Below are 11968 nucleotides of genomic sequence, written 5' to 3' on the forward strand. Positions count from 1 at the left end.
TACAGGGCTTGTGGATCATAGGGGTTGTAGTGGGGACTGAGGTTGTTGCTGATTGGCTGAAGCGGGGCAATAAGCATGTGGAATATTTTATCGCAGGTTACCTCTCCTGATGATTGAAGCATTGGGGTCCATCAATCTTCTTGGGGTTCAGTCTTTTGACTGAGGGTAAGGTTTAAGAGCCTCCACTTGAATATTAAATAATGGCTGTTTTATTTGAATATGTAGGGCTTCTAGTATTAGCAACCTGCAGGGATCCTGTTCTGTCTATTATTTTGGTGTTCTGATCAAGGTCCATTGCTAAGATGACATGTCAAGCGCATTGTTAGTTTTGTGGTTGTCATACCAATATATGAGTGGGACCCACATTCCTCACTATTGCAATTGTATTGGTAAACAACGTGGTCTTCTTGTAGAGGTGTTTTTGTGGTATTGGGTCGAATGCATATAATTAGCTGAGCAGTCTTCTTTGTTCTGTAGTATATCATGATTTGGATGTGTTTTGTTGGGTCAATTGGTTGTACATTTTTTTGAATATCCTTGACAATTTTTTCTTCTGACTTGTATTCCGTGGACATGTGGATCTTATAGTATATCTTGATGGAGTTTTTGTTTGCTGTGTTATCGTTTTTGTTGTTATACGGTTTGTTAAGATATGGTTGGATTGTATGAGAGACATGTGAGTTGTTGTATCTGTTATTGACAAGGACTTGTGTGACTCTATTTCTTGATGGGTTTGAGCCCAGGTGGAACAATGGGGAAGGACCCTTCTGACATAAGCGCTAATGGTGGACCGAACGTAGTGCTTAGGACATTCGCTGTTCCCGTTCAGGCAGAGTCCGGCATTGGTTGCGTTAGTATATACCGTTGTCAAGAATCCGGCAATTCGGGCAGCGACAAGGACGTCTAGGAAAGGGAGATGGCCATTATTGTCTTCTTCATACGTAAAGTTGAGATCAGAGGCTGTAATGGATTGTCTCCTTAAGTCTTGCAGTTCGTCAGGGTCTTTTACCTGTACAAATATATCATCTACATATCTGCAGTATATAGACGGCCAGTCTGCTGTAAGAACTTCGGTCTCGATGGTTCCCGTGTAGAAATTGGCGAACAGTACACCTAAAGAGCTGCCCATTGCTACTCCGTCGATTTGTTTGTACATTAGTCTGCTGGGTAAGGTGAAAGGGGCCTCTTTTGTACTGATTTCTGAAAGCTCCTTCAGGGTTTTCTCTGGTATGTCAAGTGGTTTGGTTTCTGTGTTGTGGTATACTCGTTTAAGTATGAAGTCTATGTTCTTGTTTATGGGGACATTTGTGAAGAGATTTTCTTCGTCTAACGAAGCAATGATTGTATTATTTACGGGAGGGGAGTCACGTAAGATTTCTAGGAAATCGGAACCTGAGGAGAGGGTGTAGGTGCTTGGGGTAAGGAGCTCATTTTTATATATATATATATATATATATATATATATATATATATATATATGTATATATATATATATATGTATGTGTGTATATATATGTATGTGTATATATGAGGGGTGAGTGTAAAGTATTGAGCCTTCAGAGAATAATAGCTACTACAGTTATTCCAATCTTTTATTTTTCAACATAGTCCCCCTGCAAGTCCACACACTTCCTCCATCGATGCTGAAGGGCTTTTATCCCCCTGTTGTGGAACTCTGAATCTTGGTCTTGGAGGTAGGTGTCCACAGCGTCCATAACCTCGTCATCTGTGGTGAAGCGCCGTCCAGCCAGATTTTTTTTCAGGTTTGGAAACAGATGGAAGTTGGAGGGTGCCAAATCTGGTGAGTAGGGTGGCTGGGGGATGAGTTGGAACCCACAGTCATGGGTTGTTGCCATCGCCACTACCTAGGTGTGTGCCGGAGCATTGTCCTGGTGGAACATGACCTCTTTCGTCAGCATTCCTGGCCTTTTCTCCCTGATTTTCTTACGCAGCTCCCTCAGTAGATCAGCGTAGTATTGCCCAGTGATGGTGTGACCCTTTAAGAGGTAGTCCACTAGCAAGACACCACGTGCATCCCAAAAAACAGACGCCATCACCTTCCCTGCTGAGACCGTGCCTTGGCTTTTTTTGGGGTGGGAGAAGAGGCATGGTTCCACTGCTTTGACTGTTCCTTCGTCTCTGGCTGGTAGTGATGGACCCAGGACTCATCCATGGTAACAAATCATGCCATAAAATCTTCCGTATCTGCTTCAAACAGCTCCAGATTTTCAGCAGACATGGTTCGCCGTGTTCTCTTCTGATCTGGGGTCAAAAGACAAGGCACCCAGTGAGCCGAGACCTTTGACATGCCAAGCTCATTGGTCAGAATGTTGACAGCTCGCTCCTGGGAGATGCCTATCCTTGTTGCTATCTGACGAGATGAGTCTTCTATCTTCCATCACCATCTCAAGGATGTGATCAATGTTTTCCGGTGTGGTCACTGTCGACAGCCTGCCTGACTTTGGTTCGTCTTTGACGCTGTCTCAGCCACGTGTTTATATATGTATATATATATATATATATATATATATATATATATATATATATGTATATGTATATATGTATATGTATATATGTGTATATGTATGTATATGTATATATGTGCATATATATGTATATGTATATATGTGCATATATATGTATATGTAAATATGTAAAATGGGGTAAGAGTATGACAGAAAATTTTGAAAGTAATAAAAAGATGTTTTGGAAAGAAATTAAGAGAGGAAGAGGAGGCGAATCAAGTAGAGAAGAAAAGGTAAAAGGTGCAGATGGAGAGATGATAATGCAGGAGAAGGCAGTAAGGGGAAGATGGGCAGAATATTTTAGGGAGTTGCTTAATGTGAAGGAGGATAGGGAGGGAAAGATAGCTGCAGTGGGAAATGCCAAGAAAATGAGAGTGATGAGTGAGCAAAATGGAAGAGAAATAAGGAAGGATGAAGTGAAGGCAGCAGTTAAGATGATGAAAGCATGTAAGGCACCTGGTATGGATGGATGCCATGCAGAATGTCTTAAAAAAGGAGGTATAGTGATGGTGGACTGGTTGGTGAGGTTATTTAATGTTTGCTGGAGAGAAGGTAGAGTGCCAGAGGACTGGAGGAGTGCTTGTATAGTTCCACTTTACAAGGGAAAGGGGGACAAGTGTGAATGTAGTAGTTTCAGAGGGATTAGCTTGTTAAGTGTAGTTGGGAAGGCTTATGGGAGGATCTTGATTGAGAGGATTAGGAGAGGAACAGTGTGGGTTTAGAACAGGTAGAGGTTGTGTAGATCAGATTTTTGTGGTAAGACAGATATGTGAAAAAGCTATAGGAAAGGGGAAGGATGTTTTCTGGGCCTTTATGGATCTGGAAAGGCTTACGACAGGGTAGACAGAAAGGCACTGTGGGAGGTTATGCGGATATACGGGATAGGAGGAAAGCTTCTGGGAGCTGTCAAGAGTTTTTATGAGAGTAGTAGAGCTTGTGTCAGGATTAGAAATGGAGAGAGTGAGTGGTTTGAAGTAAAGGTGGGACTTCGTCAGGGATGCGTTGTCACCCTGGCTGTTCAATTTATACATGGATGGGGTGGTGCGAGAGATGAATGCTAGGGTAGTGGGTCAAGGATTGGAGATGGTTAAGGAAAATGGAGAAAAGTGGGAGGTGAGCTAGCTGTTGTTTGCGGACAACACTGCGCTTGTGGCAGGATCGGAGGAGGGATTGAGGAAGTTGGTGACAGAGTTTGGGAGAGCATGTGATAGAAGAAAGCTGAAGATAAATGTAGGTAAAAGTAAGGTGATGAAATGTACGAGGGGTGAAAGTGGCAGTAATCTGGAAGTGAGCATTAAGGGAGAGCAACTGGAGGAAGAGGATAGTTTTAGATATTTGGGTGCAAATGTGGCAGGAAAGGGTGGAGTGAAGGTGGAGGTAGAATGTAGATTGAGAGAAGCGAGTAAATGCCTTGGTGGTTTAAAAAGTGTAATGAGGAATAGAAATTTGGGAATGGATGCTAAGAGGAGACTGTATGAAGGAGTGATTGTGCCAACAGCACTGTATGGAGCAGAAACATGGAACATAAGAGAGGAAGAGAGAAGGAACTTGAATGTGTTTGAGATGAAGTGTCTGAGAAGTATGATGGGGGTTACTAGGCTTGATAGAGTGAGAAATGAGGAGGTGAGGAGAAGAACGGGGGTGGAAAGGGAGCTGGGAGATAGGGTTGATGAAAGAATATTAGGATGGTTTGGACACATGGAAAGAATAAGTGAAGAAAGACTAGTAAAAGAGGTATGGAAGGCAGATGTGGAGGGAGTGAACATGAGGGGACGTCCTAGGATGAGATGGATGGATGGGGTGAAGGGGGCTTTGGGGAAGAGGGGAATGTCTGTTGAGGAAGGACGGGAGAGGACAAAAGACAGGGGTGAATGGAGAATGGTTGTATATGGAAAATGTTGTGATGCATGAGGTGGAATGGATGGGGGAGCAAAAATTTTGACGCAGCCCGAAGGGATTTCTCCTCGTCCTCTCCTTTATATGGGGGGACGGAGAGGGGGGGTCGCCGATTTAATGAAGTGGCCTTGCTGTGGATGTGCTGTGTCCTGCAACACTGCTTCTGACCCAGGGCAGTGGACAGGGTGCAGGGGATGACCCGTCATCTAGGAGGTGCTAAGATGGGAGGGAGGGTGGAGGGGTGTGGAGTGTTTTCGGGGATGGAATGGGTGGGAATGATTTTATGCCTTGTCCTTTTTGGCTACCTCCCTGGTAAGGGGGAAAAAGCCTTGGTATATGTATGTATATATGTGCATATATATGTATATGTATGTATGTGCATATATATGTATATGTATGTTTAAATATAAAAATGTATATGTGGGGCTATCATGTCCAACTAGAAACTTTTGTATTTTAAAAATTCCTTGGTTACTACATATGCTAGTTTAAAGAAAATCAAAAAGAGAGGAATAATCGCTAAAATCATAATTCTTAAGAATGTTGAATATTCAAAGTTAAATGATCTATACTAAAATATTGAAGAGAAATATTCACTGATTAATATAATCAATGCATTTCATTGGATCAGGTTGGTGACAATTCAATAATAGTTGAAGACAAAGTTTCAATATTTTGTGCATCCCCGTACATAAAGTTTTATAGTTTGTTTTTGGTGGCTAACGATCTAGATTAGGGCTAGGCAAATTTACATGTATCATATTACTAATTAAAATGCTAAATATCAATGAAAATCTGTATAGCTACCAAAAACTACCAGGAGATAACCTCAGCATTGAGCAGACTGACCCCCTGAATCATGAAATTCGCAGGGCGTCCCAGTAGAAAAACGTGACCATGGAAGATTTTAATTATAGAAACATTGACTGGGAAATTTTAGATCAGGAGGCGAATTTTTTCTTAGATGTGGTGCAGGATAACTTCCTAAAACAAATAATTACTGATCCTACAAGGGGACAATACTCTGGACTTGCTTGTTAGGTGTTCATTATTAGTTAAGAGTAACAGAAGTGGGAAATAGTCCAGGCTGTAGCGATCATCAAGAATAAAATATATTTTTTATGAAGAATGAAAAAGTACGAATAACTTTCAAGTACCAGACTTCAGGAGAGCCAATTTTGATTAGACGAGAAACTATACGAGACATTTGATCACTTAGGGACCGATCCAGGGGGCTGTGACGGGATCAGGTGTACGGTCACGCCAGGCTTCAATAGCGTGGTCAGGAGTCGGGTCACGGAGGATATACGTACCTTTGACTAGGTCACTTGTGGGCACGGGGTCAACAGCCAGGTCAGCGATTTGGACGAAATGTATAGTAACCTAACGGATTCATTTGTAAATGCAAAAAATAAATGTATTTCCCTCAAGTAAATACGAAAGAATAGTAATACTCACAAATGGATGATGGACAGGTTGAAACTTGAGATCGGAATGAAAGGAGGACTTTACATAAGAATAAAAAATAGGGAGATACACCTTAGATCAAAATATAATATGGCAAAACTGGTTAAAAAGAATACGCGCACAGCAAAACGTAACTATGAAATCAAGGTTGCCAGACAAGCAAGATACAACTCAAAGGGCTTCTTTCATCTGTGCAGAACAAAAAATAGGGAAAGGATAGGCCCAATTCAACTACACAACTCCGAAAATAGATATAGCTCAGATAAAATGTTTTTAGAGAAAACTGACTGCGAGGGAGACTTGGGAGATCTAATGAGTCCTGACCTTAAATCCAGGAAAAAGTGCATTAGCGCCAGGAATAAAGCAAAAAGTTTCATTGCTAGGACGGTTACGAATGGAAGTGCAGAGGTAATTATCAAACTCTATCTAGCGTTAAACCTATCCTTGACTATGCGGTACAGTTTTGGTCTCTGTCTAATAGAATTATTTTATTTTTGAAGCACCAACAAAACTACTTTGGTTCATTTATTAATGATATTTTCTTTATTCTTATTTATTTACTTATGAATGAATATAACAAGAATTTTCTTTTGGTGCCAAATAAGTTGAAATAAGACATGACTTGAGAGCGGTGTATATGAATGGGGCCGAAACGTCCGGGGTTGACAATTTCATGAGGCCGTAACGTTCAGGGTCGGGTCACCTCTGTGGCCCAAAGAAGTTGCAGGCTCGAGCCCAACGTGTTCTGTCGTTTAGGCCTCATGAAATTGTTGACCGCAGACGTTTCGGTTCCATTCATATGTACCGCTTTTATGTAATGTCTTATTTAAACTTCTTTGGTTACAGAAGAGAATTTTCTATCTCCCTTATGGGAGGGTCTTGATTGAGAGGATTAGGAGAGGAACAGAGGGAGCAATTGGTGAGGAACAGTGTGGGTTTAGGACAGGTAGGGGTTGTGTAGATCAGATTTTTGTGGTAAGACATATGTGAGAAAGCTATAGGAAAAGGTAAGGTTGTTTTTTGGGCTTTTATGGATCTGGAAAAGGCTTATGACAGGGTAGACAGGAAGGCACTGTGGGAGGTACTGCAGATATATAGGATAGGAGGAAAGCTGTTAAGAGCAGTCAAGAGTTTCTAAGAGAGTAGTAGAGCTTGTGTTACATACATACATACATATACCAAGGCTTTTTCCCCCTTACCAGGGAGGTAGCCAAAAAGGACAAGGCATAAAATCATTCCCACCCATTCCATCCCCGAAAACACTCCACACCCCTCCACCCTCCCTCCCATCTTAGCACCTCCTAGATGACGGGTCATCCCTGCACCCTGTCCACTGCCCTGGGTCAGAAGCAGTGTCGCAGGACACAGCACATCCACAGCAGCAAGGCCACTTCATTAACTCGGCGACCCCCCCTCTCAGTCCCCCCATATAAAGGAGAGGACGAGGAGAAATCCCTTCGGGCTGCGTCAAAATTTTTGCTCACACATACTACCTCACCCCCCATTCACCCCTGTCTTCTGTCCTCTCCCGTCCTTCCTCAACAGACATTCCCCTCTTCCCCAAAGCCCCCTTCACCCCATCCATCCATCTCATCCTAGGACGTCCCCTCATGTTCACTCCCTCCACATCTGCCTTCCATACCTCCTTTACTAGTCTTTCTTCACTCATTCTTTCCATGTGTCCAAACCATCCTAATACTCTTTCATCAACCCTATCTCCCAGCTCCTTTTCCACCCCTGTTCTCCTCCTCACCTCCTCATTTCTCACTCTATCTAGCCTAGTAACCCCCATCATACATCTCAGACACTTCATCTCAAACACATTCAAGTTCCTTCTCTCTTCCTCTCTTATGTTCCATGTTTCTGCTCCATACAGTGCTGTTGGCACAATCACTCCTTAATACAGTCTCCTCTTAGCATCCATTCCCAAATTTCTATTCCTCATTACACTTTTTAAACCACCAAGGCATTTACTTGCTTCTCTCAATCTACATTCTACCTCCACCTTCACTCCACCTTTTCCTGCCACATTTGCACCCAAATATCTAAAACTATCCACTTCCTCCAGTTGCTCTCCCTTAATGCTCACTTCCAGATTACTGCCACTTTCACCCCTCGTACATCTCATCACCTTACTTTTACCCACACTTATCTTCAGCTTTCTTCTATCACACACTCTCCCAAACTCTGTCACCAACTTCCTCAATCCCTCCTCCGATCCTGCCACAAGCGCAGTGTTGTCCGCAAACAACAGCTGGCTCACCTCCCACTTTTCTCCATTTTCCTTAACCATCTCCAATCCTTGACCCACTACCCTAGCATTCACCTCTCGCACCACCCCATCCATGTATAAGTTGAACAGCCAGGGCGACATAACGCATCCCTGACGAAGTCCCACCTTTACCTCAAACCACTCACTCTCTCCATTTTTAATCCTGACACAAGCTCTACTACTCTCATAAAAACTCTTGACAGCTCCGAGAAGCTTTCCTCCTATCCCGTATATCTGCATAACCTCCCACAGTGCCTTTCTGTCTACCCTGTCGTAAGCCTTTTCCAAATCCATAAAGGCCCAGAAAACATCCTTCCCCTTTCCTATAGCTTTTTCACATATCTGTCTTACCACAAAAATCTGATCTACACAACCTCTACCTGTCCTAAACCCACACTGTTCCTCACCAATTACTCCCTCTGTTCCTCTCCTAATCCTCCCATAAGCCTTCCCAACTACACTTAACAAGCTAATCCCTCTGAAACTACTACCGTATTTTTCGGACTATAGCCCGCACCGTTATATGACCCGCACCCCCTTACACCTTAGTGAAAATCCACACAAGACCCGCACCGCTGTATGACCCGCAGTCATATGGCATGCACGGCACTGTAGATCCGACGATGTATACTACCCATGCATGGGTGGCCACAGGCACAGCTCACGGCGGTTGTTGTTACGGCCGGCCGTTGACGTGGTGATCAAAGTAATTTCAAAGCTGAGGCTTTTTCTAAATTTTCTGTTTCATCAATGCTTATGTGATTTATAAAAAAAGATACATGTTTTCCGATATTGGCAGGTTTCTTGGTGATATCTTGCTTTTCAGGATTCATCACACATCAAAGGCCGACACGTACGTACACAACCTCACAATTTGGTTTCTGAAGCTGCCACTAGATTGTTGTTGTTGTCGTTCCCTAGACTGTCTGTCCGAGCAGTCCCGTCTCCCCAAGGAATGCCATAGCCGAAACTGGGTTTTCCCACAAATCCTTTATAGAGCGTATGTTGTGTTGTTTGCGTGCATGATTGTGTATAATGCAGTCTTCCATTATGTGTTGTATGGTCTGGGGTGAAGTGTTACATCCTGGGCAGCTGTTCACAATGCGGTCATCCAGCCTCTTCTGGTAGCTTAGAAGTGCTGGGTGGTGACCGCACCGCAGTCTGGCCAAGTGGACTCTGTCCTTTCGTGGGAGAGAGGATTCAGAAGGGTGGATATCAGGGGTCTGGCATGCAGCAGTGTGTTGTCTTTCAGTGTGTTAATGGAGCGGTGAGTGATATGATTATGAATATGTCTCCGGAGGCTGGTATTTGGTGGTTGTGGAGGAAGAGAAGAGAGTATCTGTGCGTGATAAAGGTCTTTGGGTGTAGTTTTAATGTTTCTTGGTGTGTGTGGGTGTTCTGCTATGTAGTGTAGCGGGTGTAATGTGTTTGTGGTGGCTGCGGCAAGTGTTTGTGTGCCTCTCATGTCGAGGTGGTCCTTGACTTTGAGGACTTTTGTTTCATGGTGTAAATGGTCTGTGGGTGTTGTATTTGTGCAGCCTGTAATTGTTTTTAGGGCTTTGTTTTGTATGATTTGAAGGGTGTTGTGGTGTGTCTCACTGAGATTAGGAGCCCATGCAGGACTCGCATAATTCAACACTGAGCGTATGCATTGTTTGTATATTGTTATATTAGTTTCTTTGTTTTGTCCAAATGTTGTTCCAGTGATTGACTTAAGTGCGTTAAGTCTAGGTGTGCATTTGTTTTTTATGTTTGTGATGTGTTGTTTGAAAGACATGGATGTATCGTATGTTACACCAAGAATTTTCGGTGTGTTTGTGTGTGGTATTAGAGTGTTGTTGACGTTGAGATGAGGTATGTATTTGTGTTCTTTTGTCCAGTTGGTGAGAAGTGTTGCTGTAGATTTGGTTGGAGCTATTTTGAGTCTGTGATGAACCATGTGTTGAGTGTGTCAAGGTATGGCTGGATTATTTCTGCTGCTTTGTCTGTGTTACGATGTGTGCATGTGATTGTTATGTCGTCTGCGTAGGAAGATATTTGTATTTCTGAGGTTTCTGGCGTGGGTAAGTCCTGGAGCTGCAGCGTCTACGTCGTGGGACCACCCCCCCAACCCCAAGAGTTGGGGGCCAAACGGCAGCATCTACCCCTGGCCACCGGCTCTACGCAGGTGGCACCGATCCCCAAGCTGCCACTAGATGTAGTGGTCGCTTTAATGAAAGAGGGGTGATCTCAAAAGTGTGCAACTGATCTTACGATGCCTTTGGGATGGGTCGAAGACGCGGCATTGCGATTCATGATCATGATCCCAGCATTCCTCCTGTCCTATTTATTTCTGATTGTGATGAAGATGAAGAATAACCAACAAATTACATTTCAATGTATTTTATTACACTTATATATATATTACAAAGAACCTTAATCAATTTGTGTAAATAATGCCATAAAACCCTGTTTGGTTGTTTACCGGTAATCAATCAATTGGTTTATAAATGCCATACAAAGACTGGTAATTAATTATTAAACCAAACAATTTCCAATGGTTAGTTTTCTCTTTAGTTAGTTCCTCTTTACAAGGGAAAAGGGGACAAGTGTGAATGTAGTAATTTCAGAGGGATTAGCCTGTTGAGTGTAGTAGGGAAGGCTTATGGGAGAATCTTAATTGAGAGGATTGGGAGAGGAACAGGAGTAATTGGTGAGGAACAGTGTGGATTTAGGACGGGTAGAGGTTGTGTAGATCAGATCTTTGTGGTAAGACAGATATGTGAGAAAGCTATAGGAAAGGGGAAGGATGTTTTTTGGGCCTTTATGGATCTGGAAAAGGCTTATGATAGGGTAGACAGAAAGGCACTGTGGGAGGTTATGCAGATTTATGGGATGGGAGGAAAGCTTTTGGGAGCTGTCAAGAGTTTTTATGTGAGTAGTGGAGCATGTGTTGGGATTGGAAGTGGAGAGAGTGAGTGGTATGAAGTAAAGGTGGGACTTCGTCAAGGATGCGTTATGTCGCCCTGGCTGTTCAACTTATACATGGTTGGGGTGGTGCGAGAGGTGAATGCTAGGGTAGTGAGTCAGGGATTGGAGATGGTTGAAGAAAATGGAGAGAAGTGGGAGGTGAGCCAGCTGTTGTTTGCGGACGACACTGCGCTTGTGGCAGGGTCGGAGGAGGGATTGAGGAAGCTGGTGGCGGAGTTTGGGAGAGTATGTGATAGAAGAAAGCTTAAGATAAATGTGGGTAAAAGTAAGGTGATGAGATGTACGAGGGGTGAAAGTGGCAGTAGACTGGAAGTGAACATTAAGGGAGAGCGACTGGAGGAAGTGGATAGTTTTAGATACTTGGGTGCAAGTGTAGCAGGAAAAGGTGGAGTGAAGGTGGAGGTAGAATGTAGATTGAGAGAAGCGAGTAAATGCCTTGGTGGTTTAAAGAGTGTAATGAGGAATAGACATTTGGGAATGGATGCGAAGAGGAGACTGTATGAAGGAGTGATTGTGCCAACAGCACTGTATGGGGCAGAAACGTGGAACATAAGAGAAGAAGAGAGAAGGAGTTTGAATGTGTTTGAGATGAGGTGTCTGAGAAGTGTGGTGGGGGTTACTAGGCTTGATAGAGTGAGAAATGAGGAGGTGAGGAGGAGAACAGGGGTGAAAAAGGATTTGGGAGATAGGGTTGATGAAAGAATATTAGGATGGTTTGGACACATGGAAAGAATGAGTGAAGAAAGACTAGTAAAAGAGGTATGGAAGGCAGATGTGGAGGGAGTGAACATGAGGGGACGTCCTAGGATGAGGTGGATGGATGGGGTGAAGGGGGCTT

The 11968-nt window shown here is 43.3% G+C and overlaps 1 protein-coding gene across 1 annotated transcript; it reads right to left on the bottom strand.

Annotated features, from left to right (window-relative positions):
* Positions 1-284: 284 nt before the first annotated feature.
* Positions 285-1856, bottom strand: LOC143023959 (uncharacterized). Its single transcript, XM_076182629.1, has 3 exons — positions 1628-1856; positions 863-1392; positions 285-779 (listed from the first exon to the last, which is right to left on the bottom strand). Exons 1-3 carry the CDS (start codon positions 1854-1856, stop codon positions 285-287), a joined length of 1254 nt encoding a protein of 417 aa, XP_076038744.1.
* Between the last annotated feature and the right edge of the window lie 10112 nt (positions 1857-11968).

This window comes from Oratosquilla oratoria, unplaced genomic scaffold, assembly GCF_046742065.1.
Source record: "Oratosquilla oratoria isolate Oo_2021 unplaced genomic scaffold, ASM4674206v1 SCAFFOLD73, whole genome shotgun sequence".
In the NCBI taxonomy this organism is placed as follows: Eukaryota; Metazoa; Arthropoda; class Malacostraca; order Stomatopoda; family Squillidae; genus Oratosquilla; species Oratosquilla oratoria.

Excerpts from the sequence above, each read along its gene's own strand:
- LOC143023959 (XM_076182629.1), bottom strand. The coding sequence starts at position 1,856 with ATGGCAACAACCCATGACTGTGGGTTCCAACTCATCCCCCAGCCACCC. Across the intron at positions 1,393-1,627 it reads TCAGCATCGATGGAGGAAGT|GTTCCGATTTCCTAGAAATC; the intron begins GTGTGGACTTGC and ends CCCTCTCCTCAG. Across the intron at positions 780-862 it reads TTGCCGGATTCTTGACAACG|CGCTTATGTCAGAAGGGTCC; the intron begins GTATATACTAAC and ends GTCCACCATTAG.